The sequence below is a fragment of the Chiloscyllium plagiosum genome, unplaced genomic scaffold (genome assembly GCF_037043375.1).
Source record: "Chiloscyllium plagiosum isolate Xiang-an unplaced genomic scaffold, Cpla_swu_hap1 HiC_scaffold_21, whole genome shotgun sequence".
In the NCBI taxonomy this organism is placed as follows: Eukaryota; Metazoa; Chordata; class Chondrichthyes; order Orectolobiformes; family Hemiscylliidae; genus Chiloscyllium; species Chiloscyllium plagiosum.
In genome coordinates, this window is record NW_028270159.1 from 12222551 (window position 1) to 12249572 (window position 27022).

The 27022-nt window shown below is 42.5% G+C and overlaps 1 protein-coding gene across 7 annotated transcripts in view; it reads right to left on the minus strand.

Moving 5' to 3' along the window:
* The window catches only part of kcnt1b (potassium sodium-activated channel subfamily T member 1b), a 433004-nt gene that overhangs the window by 49411 nt on the left and 356571 nt on the right, over positions 1-27022 (minus strand). For all 7 annotated transcript variants that reach the window (XR_015760695.1, XM_087998271.1, XM_087998272.1 and 4 more), the window contains 3 exons: positions 24183-24399; positions 5230-5335; positions 2194-2366 (listed from right to left, as the gene is read on the minus strand). Coding sequence is in view for 6 of the 7 variants with exons in the window: in XM_087998271.1 (XP_087854397.1) it covers positions 2194-2366; positions 5230-5335; positions 24183-24399 (496 nt within the window). In the remaining variant the exon portion in view is untranslated. The remainder of the gene's footprint in view (positions 1-2193; positions 2367-5229; positions 5336-24182; positions 24400-27022) is intronic.

The following is a 27022-nucleotide window of genomic DNA, read 5'->3' on the forward strand; positions in this document are numbered from 1 at the left end:
GAAGGAAACTGGAGCACCCATGCAGACATGGGGGAGAATGTGCAAACTCCACACAGACAGTCACCCAAGGCTGGAATTGAACCTGGGTCCCTGGCACTGTGAGGCAGCAGTGCCAACCACTGAGACCCCATGCCACCCTCCTTGGGAGGGACGGTCACCCAATCTAGAAAGAGGCTAGTGATGGAGGGGGACTTTCCACCCCTCAACCCCTCACTCTCACCCATCAATCACTTCCTGCCCAAAGCCCAAAGAGGGTGATGTATTAGGCTTTCCTTCATCCCTGACCTCAGTTGGAAGGTCAGTGAGGAGTTTCCAGATTCCCCTGCCTGCAGACCCACATCAGGAGCCCATGGCTCATAAGGGATTGAGAACCAGGGAGCGGGCAGGAAAGTGGAGTTGAAACCCAAGAAAAGCCATGATTGTATTGAATGGTGAAGCAGATTCAATGGGCCGAATGGCCTGCCCCTCTCCTATCAACCCATTATCATCTGTCCACAAATTGTTTATTTGGTGGAATAGTGTTTGAATCTATCAATATAATGACAGCAAGGGATTTGTACTAGAGGAAACTACTCAGTCCTCAATCTAAAACTGGGTAAAGTTTATGCCATCACTCTCCCCCATTGAGCTAAACCAACAACAAACTTTCACAAAACAGCATAAGCAACCAGACTTTCTAACAACGTGGCATGCATAATGTTTAAACATTATAGCTTTTAAAAATAAGGCAATATTCTCTTGTTCCTGAAAGAAGAAATGGAAGTATGAATTGAGTGAATGTGTGTATCGATAACTGCACCATCTAGTTCAGCACCATTCAAACAAATATTGTGTTTAGTCTCCACGATCTGCGGAGATTCGGGTAACAGTATTTATTTCTGGCAAGTTGGCATCATCCTCTAACAACATTAACTCTTTGTAAATCAGCTGCCATTACTGATAATGTGCCTGTCACTTGTCAATTGGTTCACTTGATGGCTGTTTACAATACGAGATTCTTTTATAAATTAGCTTGTTTGATATCAACTAAAGTCTTGGGTCTAAGAAGGTGACCTGAAAATGAATACATTTCAGTGAAATGTGAACCTTTCTGCACATAATGGTTGATAAAAGGTATCAGAACTAAGTGGATCATAAGGATTATTTGATAGTATATAAATTACAACCAAGGTCCAAATTGATACTTTGTGGTGATATACTGTTTATTGAAACATATGGTACAGACGAGACCCTTCACCTCATTGAGACTGTTCCACCAAAACTACATTAAATCTACTCTAGTCCCACTTTCCCCCATTCTGTTGCAGCATTATGCCCATAGACATTTAAAGTGTGCATCTAAATACTTTTTAAAGGTCATGAAGTTTCCTGCCTCAGCTACCCTCCCAGCTTAGTGTATTCCAGATCTCCACCATCCTTTGGGAAAAAACATTTTTCCTTAAATCCCCTCTAAACCTCTTGACTTTCACCTCAAAATTACACCTCCTTGTATCGACCCTACAACCAAGGGGAAAAGCTGCTCTTTAATTCACCCTGTGCATGCTCCTCATAATCTTATACACCTCTATCAGGTTCTCTCCTCAACCTTCTCTGTTCTAGAGAAAACAACCTGAGCTTAGCCAGCCTCTGTTCGTTGGTAAAGTGCTCCGTCCCAGGCAGGTGAATCTCTTCTGCACCCCCTTCCTGTCGTGTGGTGACCAGAACTGCACACAGTACTCCAGTTGTGGCTTAACCAGTGTCCTGTACAGTCCTAATCTAACCTCCCTGCTTTTTAATCAGTACTTCGACTGATAAAGGCAAGTGTCCTGTATGCCTTCTTAACTATCCTATTAACCTACCCTGCCACCTTCACGGATTTGTGGACAAACAGCCCCAGATCCCCCATTTCTCTTGCCATTCATTGGGTTCTCCCTTATCTCTTTACTTCCAAAGTACATCATCGTACCCTTATCAAAGTTAAATTCCATCTGTCACTGATCTGCCCATCTGAGCAGTCTGTTTGTGTTCTCCTGTTATTGTTGACGAGCTGATGAATGAACTGATTGTGTACGGTTCTGAGTGGGAGAATTGTCACGCTCTAAGGATGACACATATTAGAATGACAGAAGTCTTTGTTATACATTCTGTTTGATTGGAAAATGACCTCAATTGCATTTGCAAGGCTCAAAACAAACTGAGGAAGGATATACTCACGGGTTATCGAGCAGCAGCACGATGGGGTTCAACTCTTTTCGGGGCCTGTAATATGCTCGAAGGGGGACAATAAAGTTGTACAGTCCATTGCCTGCTGTCTCCACAGACACAATGATCAGTTTATTCTTGAAGCCATAGGCCTTTGCATCTTCAAAGCTGTTGTGTCTACAGCCCTGAATACAGGAGTTATACAAGTCAGACAGAACTGCTTTAATAAAACTTACAGAAAATAAAATATTAAAACAGAAAAAAAAATAACCTAGCAGTAAACATGTTCTGGGTAAGGTGTTAAGCTATGGCTTCTCTGTCTTCTGATGTGGTGTCAAGAATTGCACAGCATTATTTTCAAGAGCTCCTTCACCATAATTTAGTTGACTGTAAAGTGCTTTGGGACAGCAAAAATTCTTCCTTTTATTAGGAAAAATACATCTGTGTAACAAACTTTGCATTTAAAGTGCGTGGGCTTTTGTTTTTCATTCTATTGACACCACAATCCATGACCAACACAGAGATATCTCCTCCACAACATCGTCATGTCACAACAGCACAGTCAGTCTTACCATATGGTGGATATCACACAATTCTTCCATAAAAGATTACTCATTGGCATGTCCTGAATGTTCTCAATTTCAAAGAACTGCTTTGAATGGATTCCAAGCAAAGTTTTATAACATATAAATGTGGGAGACATCTTTGATCATATAACAATTCTCTCACTCTCAGCGAGAGACTTGGCTTGTATAAAATTGGTGCTGACTGACAGGTAAACCTCAGTCTCTTTTTGCCAGATGGGAGGGATCCAGATTGAAGTGAGTTTAGGACTCTCTTGGGTTGCTTCCAATCACACTGTCTGATTGCTCTCAGACTGCAGTTTCTCTTCAATCACCTTAAAAAAAAATAATGCTGTTTGATGAATAGAAAGGAAAATAATGGGAACTTACAATTATGGTATTTTTCAGCTCATTGTAAATTTTTTTTTTAGCATATTTATTCCCGGGATGTGGGTGCCACCAACAAAGCGATCATTTGTTGTCTATCTCCAATTACCCTTGCGAAGATGGTAAGAGTGTAATGGGACTTCCAGCAGCAGATGGAGATGGTGAGGGAGGACACAGAGCAGGGGAAAGTTGGGCACTTTCCAGTACTTCCACCAGTAGGTGACAATGGTGAACAAGGACAAATGGAGCAGTTGAACAGACTCTCAATGGAGAAAGGGTTGACTTCATCTGAAGGTAGTGGGCAGGGATGCAGACAGATGAAAGGAATTCTCATCCCATTATGAATTTCATTCTCTGGACATATTGTAAATAATTCCTGGTTTATCCTTAACTTCTCTTCCTGTTTGTAATGTCCTGATGCAGTGGGACTCAAAACCCCTGTTTCATGATTTTTAGTCCATCCGTATGTTCAAATCTCATGTTACAACAGAATCATAGAAGGTGTATAGCACAGAAGGTGGCCATTTGGCCCATTATATCTATGCTGGATGAAAGACAAGCCACCCAGTCTAATTCCATTTTCCAGCAGTTACCCTGCAAGATATGGCTCTTGATACACTTTTTCTGACACCTTTTCAATGAATTGTGGATTTCAGCCTGCACTCCCTATTTAGGCCTTCTTGACTTGTAGTAGTCCCTGGGGTTTCAGCTACACCCGCAACATCATGAAAAAAAGAGTTGAAGAATTTTGACTCGGTAATGGTGAAGGAACAACTTTGTGATTCTAAGTCACGACGGTGTATGATTTGTTCCCATGCACCTGCTGCCCCTGTTCTTGGTGAAAGACATTGAGTGCTGGGAAGGTGCATGGGTGGGTGAGTGAGTTGGCGAGGAGGTAGTTGGGTTGAGGGGGCAGCAGTCAGAGCAGAGTGGAGTGTGGTTGGCCTGAGTCAGGGGGATGATTGGGTTGGCAGAGGTATCTGGGTCAGGGGATAAGTCAGGTCTTGTTGGGGATTGACTAGGGTGTGGGAGGATTGTTTTCATTGGGGCAATCAGCTCAACCACATCATCCAGTGACTGTATTTGGCCAGGTATTATAGAATCCTGACAGTGTGAAAGCAGGCTATTCAGCCCATCAAGTCCACATTGACCCTCTGAAGAGAATCCCATCCAAATCCACCCCTACCCTATCCCATGGCTAATCTACCTAACCCACACATCCCTGGACACTATGGCAATTTAGCACCTAACCTGCACATTTTGGGCTGTGGGAATAAATCAAAGGAAACCCATGCAGACCCAGGGAAGAATGTGCAAATGTCACACAGTCAGTCACCTAAGGCTGGAATCGAACCCGGGTCCTGGCAGTGTGAGCCAGCAGTGTTACCCACTTGAGCCACCGTGTCCCCCGTTTTAACCATTGTAACATTCCCTGGGTAAGTATGCAGTTAGGTGTCATGTCGCTGACACTGAGGTCAGTGTTGAAAAATGTGTTGCTGGAAAAGCGCAGCAGGTCAGGCAGCATCCGAGGAGCAGGAGAATCGACGTTTCGGGCATAAGCCCTTCTTTCAGGAATCCCGAAACGCCGATTCTCCTGCTCCTTGGATGCTGCCTGACCTGCTGTGCTTTTCCAGCAACACATTTTTCAGCTCTGATCTCCAGCATCTGCAATCCTCACTTTCTCCTAACTGAGCTCAGTGTTGGCATGTGCAAACGGTCCTGGGAGGTGGAAATCAGCCCTTTGGAAGTTTAAATACCCCTGATAATTCCCGTGAATGAACACAAGTAAGTACCTCTGAGCTTACCTGACACTCGTCCCATCTATAACCTGACAATCTACTGTAAGACAGTGACCTGACTTTTCCCAAATAAGAAGCCACTTGTCTGTTTGACTGGCTTGGATATAGATACGGAAACACTTTAAGAAGTTAAATGCGCTCATAATTCTGGACAGTGTGCCTGTTGTGAGGATAAACTGAAACTTTCATCTTCTCCTCCGATTACTCTGCAGCAATGTGTGTCTTTTGGTATCCAATGAGCAATGAGAACAGGCTGCTTTGTCTGCCAGGTGTTTGTATTGAGGCAGTATGTTTCTTACCTTGTCTAATCGGAGACAGCAGAATGGAGCCTTCACAGGCAGAAGGTGGCAGAGAGTTGGAGAACTTCCAATGTAGGGAGAATTGGGAGGATATCCTTTCACATACCTGGATACAAAACATAACAGGAATGGCTAAGTTCCTGGCATCACAATCTGAATTGGTTAGGAATGTTGCTTGATAGTTTCCTCTGTTTATTTTCAGGGAACTGCAGATCTTACAAGGGAGTTAAAAAATACAGCCATTGGGCTGACGATCTGTAACTTCAAGTGGAAGTGAAATCGTGCGGTGAACCATTTCGCTACTGCCTGTAGGCTTTCAAAGTTAAAAATGTCATTTTCTGCAAAAGACGTGCTCACAATGCACAGAGATTAAGCTGAGAGCTGATTTAATTACTGCAACGTCTTGTCACTGAGGGATGAAATTACCACTTTGCAGAGGTTTTGTTTTATTCATTCACAGGGCGTGGGTGTCATTGGCTAGGGGTAGCATTTCTTGCTACATCCCTAATTGCCCACAGGGCTGTGTCACTGGAGGCACATGTCTGCAGTTTCCTTCCCAAAAGGACATGAGTGAACATCTTTCATGATCATCATTAGATTTTTAATTCCAGATTTTTTTTGAATTCATACTCTATCATCCAGGGCAGGACTCGAACCCAGGGAACTGAGCATCAAACTGGGCTGACACTTCATTGTGAGGCTGAGGAAGTGTGGTGCTCCTGAAGGTGCAACCTTTCAGAATAGTCAAAGCAAGGCCTCCCAAAAAAAAGTCTGATTTACATTTGTATAGCATTTTTCACAACCACCTAACATAGCAACGCATTCTATAGCCAATCAAATATCTTAAGAGATTGTTGTGACATTGGAAATGTAGCTGCGATTTTGTGAACAGCGAGATATTTTTTTGAAAGGATTCAAAGAAGATTTACAAGGACATTGCCAAGGTTGGAGGATTTGTGCTATAGGGAGAGGCTGAATAGGCTGGGGCTGTTTTCCCTGGAGCGTCGGAGGCTGAGGGATGACGTAAAATCATGAGGAGCATGGATAGGATAAAGAGACAAAGTCTTTTCCCTGGGGTGGGGGAGTCCAGAACTAGAGGGCATAGGTATAGAGTGAGAGGGGAAAAATGTATAAGGGACCTAACGGGCAATATTTTCACGCAGAGGGTGGTACTTGTATGGAATGAGCTGCCAGAGGATGTGGTGGAGGCTGGTACAATTACAACATTTAAAAAGCATCTGGATGTATATGAATAGGAAGGGTTTAGAGGGATGTGGGCCAAGTGCTGGCAAATGGGACTAGATTAGGTTAGGATAGCTGGTCAGCATGGACGATTTGAACCGATAATTCTGTTTACATGCTGTACATCTCTCTGACTCTAAGCCTGGGTAAGCTGTTCCCACTATTAAAAATATCATAAAAATAGATAATTTGATTTTGTTTTGTGCTGTTGAATGAGAGGTAAATATTGGTCAGGCCCCTTCAGAATAACGCTGTGGGTTTCTTTACATCCATCTAAGCAGACAAATTGACCCTTGATCTGGTGTTATCTGAGCAACAGCACCATCCCTCACACAGCGCTCGCATGATTACTTGTTTTGTCATGTCAGAAGTGCGGCTTGAACCCAGAACCTATGACCCTTAGGCTAAAGTTCTACCAGGAGTGTGGTAATTAAATAATTAAAATATCTCATGATCACTTTCAAAGAAGAGCTAAAGGGCATGCTTCCTAATATTTACCCACAAACAACATCCTCAGAAAACAATTATCCAGCTACTATCATGTGCAGGGTTAACATTTCGGGTCCAGTGACCCTTCATCAGAACAGGTCACTCGACCCGAAACTTTAGCTCTGATTTCTCTCCACAGATGCTGCCAGACCTTCCAGAAATTACTGTTTTTGTTTCTGATTTCCAGCATCCACAAAAGACCTCTTGTGTTTTTTAAAATCAGATACTGGGAGCTTGCTGTGCACAAGTTGGCAGTCATGTTTTCTTTAAAACAGTGGTGGCTCCAATGCAAAAGGACTTTATTTCCTTGTAAAATGATTTTGGACATTCTGAGATCATGAAAAAGTCTATACATGTTCCTCGTATGTTCAAGCAAACAGGTTTCTCTCAAAAAACAGAAATCCGGAAAACCACAAGATGGTGCTATTGAATCAATGGTGTTTGGGTTGAGTTAGTGCAAAATCCTGGACAGATCCAAAACAGCTTGGCAATTTTCAGAGGGTTACGGTTACATGAAAAAAAGTTAGAGAGTTATTGAGTTGTACAGCACGGTAACAGACTCTTCAGTCCAATTTGTCATGATGACCAGATATCCTGAATTAATCGAATCCCATTTGCCAACACTTAGCCCATAAACCCTCTAGGAGAAAGTGAGGGCTGCAGATGCTGGAGATCAGAGTCGAGAATGTGGTGCTGGAAAATCACAGCAGGTCAGGCAGCATTCGAGGAGCAGGACAATTGATATTTTGGGCATAATTCCCAATGAAAGAGCTTACGCCCGAAACATCGAGTCTCCTGCTCCTCGGATGCTGCCTGACTGGCTGTGCTTTTCCAGTGCAACACCCCCATAATTCATCTAAACCCATGCTATTCATAAACACACCCAGATGTTTTTTACTTGATTTGTAGAATGTGCCCTTTGATGATTTCTGCACCATAAAACGAAAATGCACCAAAGCATCTCATTAAATTTTAGACTAATAGCTATTACACACTGAGTACACCCCAACACCGCTGTTCTTATAGACTGTGGACAAGCTGAACTGATTATGGCATAAAGGCAGATTGGATATGTACATGCCCAACAAATATGAGCAGTTCTTCCCCTTTCGTGGGATTTCTTACCCCTGATTTTGATTCAACAGGAATTTGGCAGAAAAAAAATAACAAAATGCAAGATGCCCTTTCTGCTCACGGCATCACAGGTTAACTGGAAGAAAAGTTCTAAACTTTTGGAATCAGTTAAAAGTAATAATCCCAGGATTCTGAAGGTCTGAAGCCAACACTGTGTGCTCTGGGAATAAGAGGGCACAGGGGTCGCTGGTTTAGCCCAGGCAGGCAGTGGTGTGATAAGACCCCCTCAGCAGCCTACTGCCTCCACCTGCGGATGGCCACATTGATCAAGCCAGGACAGTTGCCCCAAGCTTCCTCGACTTGCCCTGCTCCCCTTCACACCAGGGAGCCAAAGATCAGGAACCTGGGGCTGATGTGCAGACAGAAACTAAGGACTGCTATTCTTCTGGATTAATAAACTACCTGAGCGTCAGTATCTGAGAGGTTCAGCATCAGAAGCTAATTCTTCAGGTTCCTCATATTCATCAACCACCATTGCCCAACCTCAGTGTCCTCAACTGAAACATTTCGCCTGGACTGTGTTTCCTTATTTGCGAGAACACTGAGCATTGCCGAATTTCCTTCGATCACATTTTGACTTTGGGACAGGAGGAGCAGAAGCAAGTCTATAAAGCCCCTCTGCTCTCTTCACTTCCTCCTGCTGACCTGTTTCTCAATCGTATTTACTCGTCTTTGCTCTAAATCTTTCAGTTCCCTTCAGCCCTGCAAGTTTGCACACATGCCTGCCTTCAAGATTTCAACTGACCTAACATCCTGCAACCTTGAGGGAGAAGTTCCAAATTACCGCTCAGCCCTTGTGTTTGGAAAAAAATGCTTAATTTCACTACTACGTGGCCCAGCTCTAATTGTATTTGGCTGCCCCTTTGTTGCAGTTTCTGACAAAACAAAGTATATATTGTGTCCCCCTTACTGAGTTCCGTTATGATTTTAATAAGTTAGCTCATATCTCACGGGGACAAAATCTAAGCATTTACTTTACTCAGCAGAGATCCATGTGATAACACTGCAATTTTTCTCTAACCCTCAGACAATTACAGACCTGGTGAGTTTCCGTGAAATGATAGTCCATATTCTGTTTAATTTCAGCTCCCCAAGGGTTTCTTGAAATGCCTGTGACAGTTGCTATCTGGGTCATGAGCATTGATGTGAACAGGACCTCCCAGTTTAATAAATTGTCTCCAACCATTCCTTGAGACAGTGTATTCCTGCCAGTAACAATACACTGTGTAGAATAAACTCTTCTCATCTTCTGGTTATGTTGCTAATTATTTTAAATTTGTGAAGTCTGGTTAATAACCTAATGCCATTAGAAACAGTTCCTCCTTACATACTGTATCAAGACAGCTGAATGCCTCTAATAAATCACCCCCTTAACCTTCTCTGCCCCAAGGAAGCATGTGCAGGGCAAGTGCAGAGGAGTGAGACTAATTGGACAACTCTTTCAAAGGAGCATGATGGACTAAATATCTCCTTCTGCTTTGTGAATATTGATGAATCTTCTCAGACATTTGTGGAAGAAAGGCTGGTCTTCATTGTGTCTTAATAAATCATTGACTCTCTCTGTTAGAGACACCTGAGGAACTTCTAACTCAGTTGGGAAGGTAGATTAGATTAGATTTTTTTAGATTAGATTAGATTACATTACAGTGTGGAAACAGGCCCTTCGGCCCAACAAGTCCACACCGACCCGCCGAAGCGAACCCACCCATACCCCTACCCCTACATTTACCCCTTACCTAACACTACGGGCAATTTAGCATGGCCAATTCACCTGGCCCTGCACATCTTTGTGACTGTGGGAGGAAACCGGAGCACCCGGAGGAAACCCACGCAGACACGGGGAGAACGTGCAAACTCCACACAGTCAGTCGCCTGAGGCGGGAATTGAAGCCGGGTCTCTGGCGCTGCGAGGCAACAGTGCTAACCACTGTGCCACCGTGCCGCCCACAAGGGTGGGCGGCACGGTGGCACAGTAAGGCTACTATGTACTGGAAAACCGAGTTAGGTGAGGGGATGAGTGCCTGGTCTTTCCAGGTTATGAATGCTCTTAAATTGGCTTTGTCTGGCAGGTCAGGGATTGCATTCATGGTCCTATCAACTCGCTGTGTAAAACACTTCATTCTCTTTTCACATTTGATTGGGCGAGAGTGAAGGCTGCAAGGTAGATGTGTGTAATTGACTATGGCGCCATGGTACAGACAGCCACTCAAATGACAGGAGTAGCACGGCAGTGTAGGAGTGGTCGGGGATTGTATGGTCAGGAGAATTGACATGGTTCTTTGCAGCAGAGGGTGAGTCCAAAAAGCTGCAGTGACTGCCCAGTGTCAGGTTTTGGGACACATCTACGCAGGGCTGGAGAGGAACTTACAGTGGGAGGGAGAGGATGCAGTTGTTGAGGTCCATGTAGGAACATTTCCTGGAATGGCTTTACATTACATGGAGGTGCCGATATTGGACTGGGGTGGGCAAGTTCAGAAGTCAAACAACACCAGGTTATAGTCTGACAGTCACTTTACCCTGATGAAGGAGCAGTGCTCTGAAAGCTTGTGATTTCAAATAAACCTGTTGGACTATAACCTGGTGTGTGACTTCTGACCTTGCTTTACATTAGGAAATGGAAGAAATGGAGGAACGTGAGAAAGTTTCAAACGCCAGAGAAACGGTACTGAACAAACTGTTGGAGTGGAGAGCTGAAGCATTTGGGTCCTGATTGACCCCATTATAGGACTTCATCTTAAAAGAAGTAGCAAGTTATACAGGCGATGTCAATTTTTACAGCTAACTTTACAGATTTCCCTCAGTGCAGAGACGTTTCCATTAGCTTGGAAAATACTGAATGCACTCCTTCAGGCAAAAAAGGAGGGAGACAGAAAGCAAAAAAAAACGACAGGCCAGATAGCTCTATGCCTGTAGAAACTATTATTAAAGATGTTATAGCAGGATTCTTACAGAATTTAAGATAATCAGCAGAATGAACATAGTTTTATAAAAGTGAAACCATGTTTAAAACATTTATTGGAGTTACATGGAGTTCCATAACTCGTGCTGTAGATAAAATTGCAGAAAGGTTTTGATAGCATGCCAAGATTATTATGGAAAATAAAATCTTATTGGCCTGGATAATAGAATGGCGAGGTAATGGAAAAGAGAGAGTAGATGTAATGGTTAACTATCTGGTTGGCACGATGTAATGAGTTGTGTGCCACAGGGATCAGCACTTGGGCCTGACCTTTTTACAATTTATATAAATGACTTGGATAAAGACTTGGGGTGGTATGGGTGGTTCAGTGGTTATCACTGTTGCCTCACAGCACCAGGAACCTGGTTTCGATTCCTGCCTGGACGACTCTCTGTGGAGTTTGCACATTCTCCCTGTGTCTGCATGGGTTTCCTCCGGGTGCTCCAGTTTCCTCCCACAGTCCAAAGATGAACAGGTTAGGTGGATGCTAAATTGCCCATAGTATTAGGTGTATTGGTCAGAGGGAAATGGGTCTGGGTGAGTTGCTCTTCGGAGGGTCGGTGTCGATTGGTTGGCCGAAGGGCTTGTTTCCACAACTGTAGGTAATCTGAGCTAATAAAGGGACAGAAGGGGTGGTTGTTAAATTTGCCCTGAAAAAGGAAAGCAAATTGTGAAGAGGATATAAGGTGCCTAAAAAGGGATGTAGATAGGTTAGAGGAAATGAAATATAATATGATTAGGGCAAATGAAAGAAAACATGGGAAAATATGACCATATTGGCATGACTATTAAAAAAAAGCATATTATTTGAATAGTGCAAGTTTGCAGAACTCTGAATTGCAGAGAGATACGGGTATCATTGTGCATGAATTTCACATGGTTAGTATGTAAATACAGCAAGTAATTTGGAAAACTAATAGAATGTTCTTGTGTATTTCAAGGGGACCTAAGTACAGTAGAGATGTTATGCTTCAGCAACACAGAGCATCAGTCAGACTACATCAGGAATAGTATGTGCAGTGCTAGTCTCTTTATTTAAGGCAGGATGTAATCGCATTAGAAGCAATTCAGAGAAAGTTTACCAGATTAATACTATCATAGCAGTTCAGGAAGGCAGCTCACCACCTTTTCATAGACCGGGAGGAGTTGGTGGCCCAGTTCCTTACCCAAACATCATGGATGAATAAAGAAGAAGAAAAAAATACACACCTCTAATCCCAGATTTTAAAAAAAATGGAAATGACTTTCTCATTAAAAGATAAACATTTATTGGGCTTTGGGGACGAAGCAGGGGAGTAGGTTAATTTTATCACTGCTTTGGAGAACCAGCACTGGTAGATGGCCTGGATGATTATCTGTGTTGCACGACTGCATCATTTAAATATATTTATTTCTCCTATCACAGATTCATCATAAATAAATGATCATTCCTATGTAGTTATAGGGTACTTTTTATTTAATAAAATCTGATTAATATCAATAAAGATAAATTGTGTACAGCCTGTAGGACTTGAAGAGTAAAAGGACACATTTCAATGCAATAGAATGAGCTAAACGCAGAGGTTGGAGAATGACGTGATCATTATTTTTATCTCAAGATTCTGAATCAGGGATATTCACAAATCGTGATATTGACAACATTGAACTAATGTCTGTTTATTCTTTCATGTTCTTGTGTAGGTTGAATGGGCAATTAACTAAAGAGGCTGTAGACATTTCCGATCTTTTTGACACAGACTCACTCAATCACACTCTCTCTCTCTCTAATCCATGTCCAATCCATCCTCCCCTCTCACTCCCCACCCTGAGATACCCTCCATGTTTTCGGGACTTTCTTGAACACCTACATGCCTCAGCAGAGCCCACTTCACTCAGTGGGTCTCTCTGGTTCTCTGAGAGAAACCACACACTTCACTTCAGATCCTGTCAAATGCACTTTCAGGACCACCATTTCTCCCCAATTCCAGGTCTCTGATGCTCACAGGAAAATCCAACTTTTGCACTGCACCATCGCCCATCAACAAGCTCAAAAATGATGTATATATATATATATATATATATATAGAGAGAGAGAGAGAGAGAGGTCGTTTGACCCATTGTCAACCACGTGGAAAACCCCGAGATCTTTCATTTGAAATACTCCCCTCATTCCAGGACGATTGTAGCTCTAATGACACTCGAGAGGTCTGACACCATTTAGGACAAAGCAGGCTTTTTTGGCACTACATCCCCTCCACCACTGGTGCTCAGTAGCAGCAGTGTGTATTATCAAGACAATGCACTGCAGAATTCCCCAAAGATCCTGAGATAGCAGCTTCCAAACCCATGATCATTTCCATCTAGAATGGCAAGGGTAGCAGATACATGGGAACCAAGTTCCCCTCTGTACCAGTCACCATCTTGATTTGGATATATATTGCTATTCTTTCAGTGTCACTGGGCCAACATCCTGGAATCGCCTCCCTAATGGCATTATGGGTCTACCTTCAGTACATGGACTACAGTGTTTCAAGAAGGCAGCTCACTCCCACCTTCTCAATGGGGGCAACTGAGGACAGGGCAATAAATGCTGGACTAGCCAGCAGCACCCACATCATTGAGTTGATAAAAGAAAGAAAACTACTCCAGTCTCTGATGATTCCAGTGCTTTCCATACCTGACTGTTTCTAAATTCCAAGATCATTCTTTTTCTCGAGAAGAATTTAATTTTTCCGAAATTATCTTTCACCAGTTCTGTTCTTGCTGTTTCATTTAAAGTTCTATTCCAGATTTCACTTTTCCAGTCCATTTACGATCAAATACACCCCTCAGCACGCTGCTGCTACTGAGCACTGGTGGTGGAGGGAATGGATGTTTGTGGATGTGGTGCCAGTCAAGCGGGTGTGCTTTGTCCTGGATGGTGTTGAGCTTCTTGAGTGTTATTAGATTCAAAACTGCTCACTACTCCAGCACCATCCTGAAAAGAAAAGATAAACCACCAGTTCTCTTCCCTAGAGCCATCTGTGTCATTGGGGAAATTATGTTCCATTTATACAGAACGCTACCTTCAATGACCTCACATAGTGTCTGTTTTAAGATTTGTTCACTTGCTTAAGGTGTTGGCTGGACCAGCATTTATTGCCCTTCTGTAGTTGCCCTGGAGAGGGTAATGGTGAACTGCCCTCTTAAACAGTCCTTGGAGTGTGGAGATGCTCACAATGCCATAAGGGTGGGGGGGAGTTCCAGCATTTTGACTCACTGACAGTGAAGAAATGGCAATATATTTCCAAGTTAGGAAGGTGAGTGGTTTGGAGGAGAATTTGGGAAGGTACCAGTGTTCCCATACATCTGCTGCCTTCTAGATAGTGGAAGTCACAGATTTGGAAGGTGCTGTCCCAGTGAGGCATTTTGAAGGCTAATATGGCAGTATTTCTCCAGCCTTTTCCCAGAACCAGACCTTTAATATTCTGAGCATAATATTTCTTCTTTGTTTGCGTCCTGTACTACAGGGATGTTTTATTTACATCTTAACTCAAACAAAATGCAGTCTAGAGAAATGAAACACTGTACAGTTTGATCGTGGTTTTCTGTGAGACTGACAGTTGCACTGTTAAGGTTAGAATGAGCTTTCAATGCACCAACTTACACTGTCATTACTTTCAGTCTGACAAGAGGGCACTCCCATGATCGCTGGTGATTTCATTCACTCAAAGGAAATGCTATGTGCAAAGAATAAAAAAGGAAATAAACACGAGGCTGCAGTTGTCTCAAATCTACACTCACTGTGTGGTCTCAGCTTCTCAAGATTGTGAAATGGAATTGAATAAGTGTTGGAAAAAGCTTGAGCCTGAAAGGACGTGGAGAAAACACCGATCAGGATAATTCACAAGAGTCCAAATGCCAAGCAATCAGCTTTCTCCTCTCAAGCTGTATAAATGGTCGGTGCCACATCAAGGGCCGAAGGGCCTGTATTGCGCTATGTTCTATGTTCTAAATGGTGTTTTCCTCCTTTGAATGAGTGTTCTTGCTAATTGTCCTGATGAGTGTGAATGGAAAGCTTCAACAAAATGAGTCTTCTTCCAGCAATACGTGAGTTCTGTATGACTAAACGACAAACTATTAGCCTTTAAAATAATCATGTCTGCTGTCTGTAATTCCTTATGATGGACGTCATAAATGATGCAGACTGTGATGTGGCCATGGGAAACCACAAAACAACATATCAATAAATCAGCTTTCCCTAAACCAACATCAACATATTTTGTCTGACAACACATTATGGCCTAATTAAACTCTGCATGCAGGAGCAAAAACAGATTGAAATATTGCTTTATGATGCAACTGAACATAATTACACTGTAAATTTTAAGAAAATAAATGATTCATGCTGCACATACAGCCAATTCCATTTCCCACGGGTCATGAGGAACTGTACAAATTTCAGCACTGAATTTGATACTTATGGGCAAATTAAATTAATGTTTGTTCAGTGAGAACCACCACAGAAAAATTAACTGAAAGGCAAACAGAGCACAATGCAAAAATAGCAGAGGAGGGTTTCCTTATTGTACTAGGTGCAATAATCACAGATATCAGCTCGAGAGGTTATTTAACCCATCATATGTCATAGAGTCATACTGTCATAGAGATATACGGCACAAAAACAGATCCTTTGGTCCAACTTGTCCATGCCGAGCAGATATCCTAACCTAGTCTCATTTGCCAGCATTTGGCCCATATCCCTCTAAACCCTTCCAATTCATGTACCCATTCAGATGTCTTTTAAATGCTGTCATTGTACCAGCCTCCACCACTTCCTCTGGCAGCTCCTTCCATACACTCACCACCCTCTGCACGAAAATGTTGCCCCTTAGGTCCCTTTTAAATTTTTCCCCTCTCACCCTAAACCTATGCCTTCTAGTGCTGGACTCCCCCACCCCAGGGAAAAGACCATGTCAACTTACCCTATCCATGCCCCTCACGATTTTATAAACTTTTATAAGGTCAACCCTCAGCCTTCGACACTCCAGGAAAATACAGTCTCAACCTCAACCCATACCTCAAATCCTCCAACTCTAGCAACATCATTGTAAATCTTTTCTGAACCCTTTCATGTTTCACAACATCCTTCCGGTAGCAGGCAGGCCTGAATTGCACACAATATTCCAAAAGTGGCCTAACCAATGTCCTGTACAGCCACAACATGACCTCCCAACTCCTATAGTAAATGCTCTGTCCAATAAAGGTATACTATTTTTTTTAAAACGCTGATTTCCATATCCTTTCTCCATATCTCTTTACATGCAAACCTTTTTCAATGCTTATTCAATTCCATTTCACAGTGAAATGTGCATTATCCAGCACTCACCAAAATAAGGTGGGACTGGTAAATTAAAATTCCCGGTTAACCCATTCTAGTTCATGGTAAATTGAACAAAAATAGCACTTACACTGCAACTTATAGAGCACAGAGGTTTCCCAACTGTGACTGTTGCTACAGTAAAAGCTGAGGAAAAATTACTTCAATCTCCTGCTAGTTCATTTGCAACCACTTCAGACTGACAACATCAGTATCTGATTCAGTGACAGTGACTCCTAGTTGTGTGGAGGATGGTGGATAAAGAAAATTTCAGTTGGTGGGTTGTCAGATAACACAAATTGTTTTGCAATTTATTTTCTAGTCTTGGTTTTATGCCAGTATTAAAAGTCTGCCATGCCAACTGAAGAGAGAAGCGATTTACCTCAAAGGCTAATTATGTTCCAATAATGCTGTCTTGTGAAGAGAAGAGTCCTCCAACATCCTTTATCATTCCCCTGTCCATAACACTGAGACTGCGCCCTCTAGTTATTGATTTATCAGTCAGCAGAAATAATTCTCCACTATTCCATTATCTTTCATCTATAAGAGCTCCTCTAAATTCCTCTCCGCTCAGGAGAATTAAGCAGCAACTGCTTAAGTCTTGCTCAAAACTTTCATTCTGGCTTTAATTATTCACTGTCTCCTCTTCTAGCCTCAATAGTTTTCTTTTAATGCGGGTTGTCAGAGCTCTGTGTGATATTTCCCTCCACAACCTGATCTGAATCTCATAAAAATTCGACAATAATTTCTGGCGCTCATATATAATTTCCTCCCAATTGAATTCAGGTATTCCATTTGCCTTCTTTCCAATTTTAATTTCCAATTTAAATATCTCTGCTCCCCAAGTTCTCACTGCTCCCTTGTCTTATGTTTTACTCATGTTTTCTTCACTGTATAAGATAGTATTTCTTCTGCAGTGAGTCCTGCTTAGCCCCTTTTTAGCTTAAATCTTGCTGAGGACTTAAATAAAATTGTTCATTAGGACTTCAGTTTCAGGTTCATGTTCTTTGATTTTTTTTGCTTTAATCCATGTCAGATTTTAAAAATTGCCACCTGCTTTTGCTTTAACTTTCATTTATGACCCTGTCGCCTTTCTGCTCTTTGGTAAAATAAGTACAGACTATCACTGTTTAGTTTAAAATGTGTAGGTGGACTTAAAACCTGAGAGAACTTTGCTAAGCTCAGAATCAATCCACTATCATGATGATTGTTCCTCACCTTTTACCCTGCTTCCTAACCTAGTACTCGCCGGCTAACTGCTAACTGTCCAAATATTTTATATAAAATGGAGGTGGCATCACAAATATGTAGGACACACCAAAATTCCAGCAACACAAATGACATTTGACTCCTCTTCCTAACCATTATTTACATAATAACCTTTTCAATTCCCACCTTATTAAGTGCCTTCTAAAATTCAACGTATAAAATATTCCTCAAATACCTTTTCATCCATATATTCTGTGATTTCCAATTAATCAATTAAATTATTCAAGCACTACCCCCTACTGATGGCCAATGTTTTGCTTTTGCCTGAAACGTCGATTTCGAAGCTCCTTGGATGCTGCCTGAACTGCTGTGCACTTCCAGCACCACTAATCCAGAACAATGTTTTTACATGCAAGTTAGGAACAGGAGGAGACCATTCAGCCTCTCCAGCTCCCTCTACCACACATTCAATAAAGTCATGGCTAATGTGATTGTGGTCTCAATTCCTCTTTCCGAGCTAATCCCTACACCTTCTGACTGCCTTGCATCTTCCTTCCAAGAGATGCGTAACATGTCAGTACTGAAGTTGACTGGCAACCATCTCTGTATTAATATAACATTTTGAGAGTTTTGTCATTCTTTCCCAGTCCATACAATAGCTTGTCCAAGTCCCGTCCCAGGGATTGAGCATGAGCATCCTTGAGAATGATTCCTGATGAAGGGCTTTTGCCCAAAATGTCCATTTTCCTGCTCCTCGGATGCTGCCTGACCCGCTGTGCTTTTCCAGCATCACTCTAACCTTGACTCATGAGCATCCAGGCTTACACTCAAGTGCAGTACTGAGGGAAAGCCACCTTTCACGCGAGACATTTAAGCTGAGGACCCATCAGTCTATTCAATAAAAGTTGAGGTGACACTCTTTCAAAGAAAAGCAGGGAGTTGTGCCGGGTATCCTTTCCCATAATTATCCCTGAAGTGACATCACAAAAAAACTTATTATTTGGCTGTTTATCACATTGCTGATTTTGAACGCTTGCTGTGTGTAAAGTTGTTGTTGTGTTTCCTACGTCATGACAGTCACTTGAAAGGAATTCACTGACTGTAAAACATTTTGAGGCAAAGCAGTGATCATGTAAAGCACTAAATCACAGAATTGTTCTGGTCAGAAGGAGGCCATTCAGCTGATCATGTCTACACTGGCTGTCCCAGCATTTAAACTTGGGTTTCCTCCAGGTGCTCCGGTTTCCTCCCACAGTCCAAAGATGTGTAAGTGAATTGGCCATGCTAAATTGCCCACAGTGTTAGGTGCATTAGTCGAAGGAAAATGGGTCTGGGTGATTACTCTTCAGAGGGTTGGTGTGGACTTGTTCGGCTAAATGGCCCATTCTCACACTGTAGGGAATCCAATCAATCTCCTGCCTTTTCCCCATAACTGTTGCACATTGCTCTATTTAAATAACCATCCAATGCCCCCTTGAACACCTCAATTGATCCCGTCTCCATCGCATGTTCAGGCAGTGCATTCCAGACCCTAGCTACTCACTGAGAGAAAACCTTTTCTCATCTCGCACCTGTTTCTTTTGCAAAATATCTTAAAACTTTGCTTCTTGACTCTTTCACAAGTGGATCGGTTTGCCCTGATCCAGGAAATGTGTTGCTAAGACACATGTGAGTCCATTTAAAACAGTGCCAGGAAAATGTATAGTGAGTAAGGGAGAAATGGCAGAGAAGCTAAATGATTACTTTGCTTGTATTTTCCCTAGTGAAAACAGACATAAGGTTTTGAGTGTATTCAAAGTAGAGGTTGAATATCAATGGTGGATAGGATAATGGGATAGTGTAGGGAAAAGGCTCAGAACTGTTCAATCAGCCAAGATCATATTAAATGGCAGAACAGGCTCAATGGCTGAATGACTTACTCCTATTGATATGTTCCAAAGTTCTTCATTCAGAGGGTGCGGAATTCTTCAGAATTCCCTGCTGCTGAATGTTAACATCTAATAATTCTGGCAGGGGTGCCTGAGATATCATGGGACTAGGATTACCGATCATGCATTAATAAAGGGTGAGTTGGGTTGGCTCAATGAATGCATATTTACATAGGGGCTTATGTGGCACATTGGCAGTGCCCTAACCTCTGAGTCAGAAGCCTGAAATTGGTACCCCACCTGGTCTTGAGGTGCACCCAATCAAACACCACCTCCAATTTCCCTTAATTACATATTTTTAAATTTAGTAATAGTCTAATGATGACCTTGAATCCATTATTAGAAAAACCTTCACTAATGTCCTTTAGGGAAGGAAACTGCCATCCCTACCCGGTCTGGCCTACATGGGACTCCAGACCCACAGCAATCTGGTTGACTCTTGACTACCCTCTGGGCAATTAGGAATGGGCAATTAATTCTGGCCCAGCCAGTGACGCCCTCACCCCGTGAATGAATAAAACAACAAAGAGGCACTAAAGAAACTGCATTTCTAACCACCATTTGCAGCAACTGGGAAGTTGTACCAAGCTGCTTGCCAAATTGCATCTCACATCGCTGGGTGGGCACTGGCCTTCGAAGGAAAAAGAAAGCACCAAGCAGGATTACATCTCGCAATCTAGGAGTTAATTATCAATATTGCAGGGATTCCATCGGACAGATGCTTCTTGCTAGTTGGTGTGCTTTCCTTGTGAACAGCTTCTCAGCAGTTCATTCTTGACGGTGAGCTTCCAAGTCACATCACAGTCAGGTCTTAGAGATAATGCAGTGATTGTAATGAGGTCAGCTCGGTGGACATTGTAGAATATGAGTTCCCTGATTGAACCAGGGTGGCACGGTGACACAGTGGTTAGCACTGCTGCCTCACAGCGCCAGAGACCCGGGTTCAATTCCCGCCTCAGGCGACTGTGTGGAGTTTGCACATTCTCCCCGTGTCTGCGTGGGTTTCCTCTGGGTGCTCCGGTTTCCTCCCACACTCCAAAAATGTGCAGATTAGGTGAATTGGCCACGCTAAATTGCCTGTAGTGTTAGGTGCAGGGGTAAATGTAGGGGAATGGGTCTGGGTGGGTGCGCTTCGGCGGGTCGGTGTGGACGAAGGGCCTGTTTCCACACTGTAAAGTAATCTAATCTAATCTAATGTCCAAAGATGTGCAGGTCAGGTGAATTGGCTGTGCTAAATTGCCCATAGTGTTAGGTGCATTAGTCAGAGGGATATGGGTCTGGGTTGGTTATTCTTCAGATGGGCAGTGTGGACTTGTTGGGCCGAAGGGCCTGTTTCCACACTGTAGGGAAATCTAATCTAATCTAATCTAATCTAACAGCCCCATTCGGGCTGACATAAAAGTATGAATGTCAGGGATAGTTGTCCCTGAATGCCTGATTCAGTGAGAGGCAGCGCATTGTCAAAGCTTATGCATTTGTAAATAAAGGGTGATTGATGTCAGGACACCGGCCTCTGAAGAGTTATTGCAGGAAACTTCATGCATCTTGCTCACAAGTTTTCAGTCACAATTTCCCAGTCTGTATCATGGTGGCTGAGTCACGCATTAATGTACTGCTCGCTCTCAGTCTGACCTTGTCTCAACTCACAGACTCAACTCTTTACTCAGCTCTTTTCATTTTAGTCAAAATAAGAAATGTTATTCACCCCATGAAGGTCATCGCAAGTGTCCAACAAGTGACATTCAGAAAAGAACATGTCAGTATTTTCGCAATTTCATCGGAGTTGAACAACTACACAGGTCTCTTCCAGAGAGTAAAGTAGAGGCAGTAGAAAGACAGATCAACCCAGAATGTAGCTGCTGCTGCATATCATACAGTGGCTGTAGAGAGCTACAGTAGATATGTGAAGATGACACAAGGACTGTGGCACCTATGGCAACAGTTCTCCCAAACAACAGCACAAGACATTTGATAAGATAGCAGATTTGTGTTGATGATTAGCACCATTTTGATTCAGCAAAAATAATTAGTTCAAATTAGCAAAATGCTTATGCACTTATCAACATAGTTTTCCAATTGTGTTCCTCTTACATTATTAGCACAATGACTAATTACACAACGGTTAACTTTGCAACATTGTAGGAGTATTTGTAGCTTGAATGAAAGAAAGATCCTTGAAGATTTCTCCTCTGATCACTCAGGGGTTTATGCTGTTTAACGTGACCTTGTTTTCTTTCAGCTCAGGTTACTTTCTGATGTTTTGTGATTTTATTTCCATCATAGCTACTTGTGTTTACCAGATAAAATATTTTGCAATGGAAATGCAGATGATGGAATGGAAGAGATATGATACAGGATGAGCAACTTGCTACACAAATGTGGTTCAGTTGGCCATTGGCACAACAAATGGTTACAATAACAGTAAATACAGACTATCAAATGTGAACATCCTCACTGAAAGTACTATTTTATCCAAAGACATCAAATCAAGCTACTGAAACAGCTTCAAGAAATTCATATCTCCTGCTTAATTCTGATGTGTAGGATAATTTCACAGACTGGGAGATGGATGGTTTGCTTGCCAAATTGCCAGATTGTAAAGAAAATGGAGCTAGACTCTGTAATACACACTGAACTGTATTTCAACAGCTGCTGTTAAGCAGCAGTGTAGAGAGAAGGTAAAATTAATTTATGATAATAAGAGCAGAAACTCTGTCTGTCCCTGAATGTTGCTCTCATTATCTCAGAATATTGTTGCTAAAAAGCGACTTGGGAAAACAGTCATTTACTAAGAACACAAAAATACTACAGATGTGACACAAACCAAAGATAAAAATCCATTATTAAAGAACAGCTGTCACAGATTCAGAAACTAAGACAATTAACCTTAATTCTCCCTGCCTGCCAAAGATTCTCTCGTTCTTAACCTGTGACCATGTGCGTGTTTGATGTCATGTTTTGATTTTTTTTTCTTGAGGTTAGTAGATAGTAAAATATTTCTTTCTTTAGATTAAAAAAAAACCTCTTGGTAAATGATTCGTTCACCTTCAAGTGAACTCTATTTTTAATGAAGCCTGTTAGTTGCTTAAAAATAAGTAGTATTTGATGTGACCAACTGAGAGGGCGGGTTCAGAAGAAGGTAGTTGATTCCCCTTCCTCACCTGGTCATTACAGGTTAAGAAGCACCTTCAAACTTGAACACTGCATTGTGATCGAATGCACGCACACTTCATGTCAGTTAACATTGACACAATTCTATTCCCTGTTTAGTCGATGCCCTCACTTATTATACAGCTGCAGGCTATAATGAGAGCACAGTGGAGATTATCATTCTGAAAAGACAAAAGCACACAGGCCACTGAGACATATTCTTCAACCTTAGGTTGGGCATGGAGTCAAGAGGTGCTCACACAAAGGCATGCTTGGGGAAATAAATTGTTATTCCAGGAGAACAGTTAAAAACACTCTGATCTCAGGTGTCCTAGAGAAAGTTTGTGATTCGTGCTACCTAAGCCCTTAAACTGGATGACAGCATTCAGCCAAAGTTCAAGAACAAAGAACAGTACAGTATAGGAACAGGCCTTTCAGCCCCCTAAGACTGTGCTGACACATGATGCCTTTCTGAACTAAAGACCTTTTGCCACTACACAATCCGTATCTCTCTATTCCCCACCTATTCATACACTTGTCGAGATGCCTCTTAAACATTGCTATTGTAAGTATGTAAGCTAGCTCACTGAGCTGGAAGGTTTGTTTTCAGATGTTTAGCCACCATGACTAGGTAACATACCACCAGCGCTTCAACGGAGACTCTCACTGACAATGTTACCTAGTATGGAGATGAAACGTCTGAAAACAAACCTTCCAGCTCAGTGAGCTAACTTACACACTTATCATCAACCTGAGCTACAAATCTTCTCAAACATTTGTAACATTGCTATTGTATCTATTTCTACCACCTCCTCTGGCAGCATATTCCAAGTATTTACCACCTTCTGTGTAAAAAACTTGCCTCTCACATCTCCTTTAAACTTATCTCCTTTTACTTTAAGCCTATGCCCCCTAGTAATTGACATTTCTACCCTGGGGGAAAATTCTCCAACTAGCCATTCAATCCGTGCCTCTCATAATTTTTTAAACTTTTCTCATCCTTCAACGTTCAAGTGAAAACAAACCGAGTTTGTCCAATCTCTCCCCATAACTGATACCCTCCAAACCAGGTAAAATCCTGGTCAAGTGTTTCCGTACCCTCTCCAACCCTCCACATCCTTCTGGTAGAGTGGCAACCAGAACTGTACACAGTATTCTGAATGTGGCCCAACTAAAGTTCTGTACAGCTGTAACCTGACTTGCCAATTGTCATGAAGGCAGGTGTGTTATATGCCTTCATGACCACCTTATGCACTTGTGTTGCCACTTTCTGGGAACCATGGACCTGTACACCTGGATCCCGTTGTATGTTGATACCGCTAAGGGTTCCAACATTTGCTATACAAGGTTTTTATGAAATGGTCTGTTGTTCCAACGGATCTTTCACCCATTCATGACTCAAGTACTGAACACTGATATAAACAGCAATGCCTTCAGGGCAAACTTATCACCCTTCAGCACTGCTGTTACTTGTTGAGGATCATCACTGAGGGTGGTTACTCACTCAGGGGCAGGTAAGCTGTCATCATCAGATGGGTTGGCCTCGTCCTCTGACTGATCACTTAGCAGGTCACATGGTAAGATGACAGTGGTGTCGGCGATCTCCAGGACGGGCCCGATGCTGGGCCTCCTACTTCCTGCTCCGTTTTCCGAAGGCAAGGTCAAGGTGGCCCCACTGGATGAGCGGCACTCTGTGTTCTGTAGATCCATAGCGACTGTGCCTGGAAGGGAGAGAAGGCACAAGGGTTCGACACATCAGTGTGGTCACAGTCAGATAAGCCCCACCACTTAGAACAATCATCAAATCAGAAGGACACAAGCCACCACCTTCACCTCAAGATATATGCTGGTTTATTCTCAACCAAGAGGAAATGTCATTTGTTCTAGTTTCAGAAGGATCATAAAGTCTGGACAGAGGAGATAGGAAGGAATGGCTCCCAATGGTGAAAGGATTGAGAACTGAAGGGCACTGATTTTAAGAGTTCAACATAAAACCCTTAAAGTTAACATGTACCAAACGTTTAGCGTGCAGTGAGTGGTCGGGAACTGGAATCTACTCCAGAGAGGGTGTGATGCAGCAGAAACATTAACAATGCTCCTGATGTGAGAGAATTCGCCAGGCGACAGAGAAAAGACAGGGAGGTAGGAGGAGATTAATTGGTCTGGCGGAGAGCCAGCATCAGACTCGATGGGCTGAATGGCCACCTTCTGCATTGTAACTGTTCTATGTGCAGTTCTGAGGAAAGTTCACTCGACCCAAAACGTTCACTCTGATTTCTCTCCACCGATGCTGAGCTTTTCCAGCAATTTCTGGCTTCGTAACTACTCTCTGGTTCTGTTTCTGGGCATCATGTTATAGTGACCTTCTATTAAATCTGGCTTCTTCTTGGTTTGACAAGGTTTTGGGGGGGAGTGGGAGGGGTGAGGGGGGAGAGCTTGGAAAATCAGATCCGGAATAGGCCATTCGGCCCTTCAAGCCTGCTCCACCATTCACTGTGATCATGGCTGATCATCCAATTCAGTCCCCTATTCCTGCTTACGCCCATCTCCTTTAATCCCTTTAGCCCTGAGAACTATATCTTGAAAACAACCAATCTCTGTCATCATGAGTTCCACTATTTGAAGTTAGCTTGATAAAGGAGCAGCATTCCAAAAGCTTGTGATTTCAAATAAACCTGTTGGGCTATAACCTAGTATTGTGTGACTTCTGAATAAATGTATTGCAATTAACATCTAGTTTTGTGTAGTGATTGGAACCAGGTGGATCTCATTGACTACAAGATCCTTGATTGGGGTTGCTCACCTGGGCCAAACAGGGAGCCCTGGCTGACAGATATGAACAGGGAATTTAGAATCTCCTCAGTTCAGGGACTGACTCTGAGCTGGCTGGCCAGAGCCACTGTACTGTGCACATGTAAATAAAGGGTGACTTGGTGACGGGATACTGACATCTGTGTAGTTATTTCATCTTGGTCTCTTCCTTCACCAACTGACTGTCAGGAGTTCCACACAATCTACTTTGCTGGAACATTTTGATACTTAAGTGAGAGAGAAAGTGTGACGGAAGGATATGTTTGTTCAATGGCTTGTTTTTATCTTGCCATTTATCAAGGTGCGTTCAGCAATTATGTGAGCATTTGGCAATTCCTTGTGCCTGTTGCATCTTCATTGTTCTGTCACGTGCTCTCTGGATGAAACATTATCTTCGGTGAGAAGCTATTAGCCTCGAATCTCTCTGCAGTCCATTGGTGTTTGGTGCAAAACTTACCAAAAAAACCTGACGAAATATTGATTTAGAAATGCCAGTAATAGACTGGGGTGTACAAAGTAAAAAATCACAACACCAGGTTATAGTCCAACAGGTTTATTTAGAAGCACTAGCTTTCATAGCACTGCTCCTTCATCAGGTGGTTGTGGAGTATCAATGAAATATTAGTCTTTATCAGAAGAAGGCACAGTGACTAAAGATGTGGAAATTATGGTACAAAAGCTTTGGTTTGATCTCCATTTGGAGTCTTATGTTTAGCACTAAACCTCAGGAAGGACATATTGACTTTTGAGACCAGAATGATGCTTGGGTACAATGGACTGAACATTAAGGACAGGGCACACAGATCTGATTTGTAGTTCACAAGACTGTTCTGAAGAAGGGTCACTGGACCGGAAATGTTAACTCTGATTTCTCTGCCAGACCTGCTTAGATTTTCCACCAATTTCTGTTTTTGTTTCAGATTTCCAGCATCCACAGTTCTTTCAGTCTTTTTAGGTTTGCAGTCCTGTGGGTATGGGAGATAAAGGGTTAAACTAATTGGGTTTGGCTAGGAGGTTTGTAGCGAAGACAGCAACAAACCATTTCCTTTGATGGGCAACTCTGGAAATCAAGGGTTTGGATTTCGAATGAGATCTGGATCATTCAGGGATGAAACCAGGAATTGTTTCTTCACATTACAGGGCAGTAGAAATCTGCCTTAAGGGCTGTTAAGTTTAAGAGTCAACTGAGAGATTTCAAAGCTGAGATTGATGGACTTTAGTTTGGTATGGGATTCAAACTTTACAGAACCGGGGCACAGAGCAAATTGGATTAAGGTACAAATCAGCTATGATCTAACTGGTGTTAGAACAGGTTTGATGGGTTGAATAAATTACTGCTGTTCCTATATGATCTGTGTGGGCAAATAAAATGTCCCTGATACTTGCCTGATGGTATATGTTACACTAAGTTGAAGCCAATTGTGAGAAAAGACTAGGGCCCAAACCTTCTACAGCAACAGAGGAATTATTTATGACAAAGATTCCTACCTGGTACCCTCTGCAAATACCTCTGTTACCTCCAGGGGCTCAATG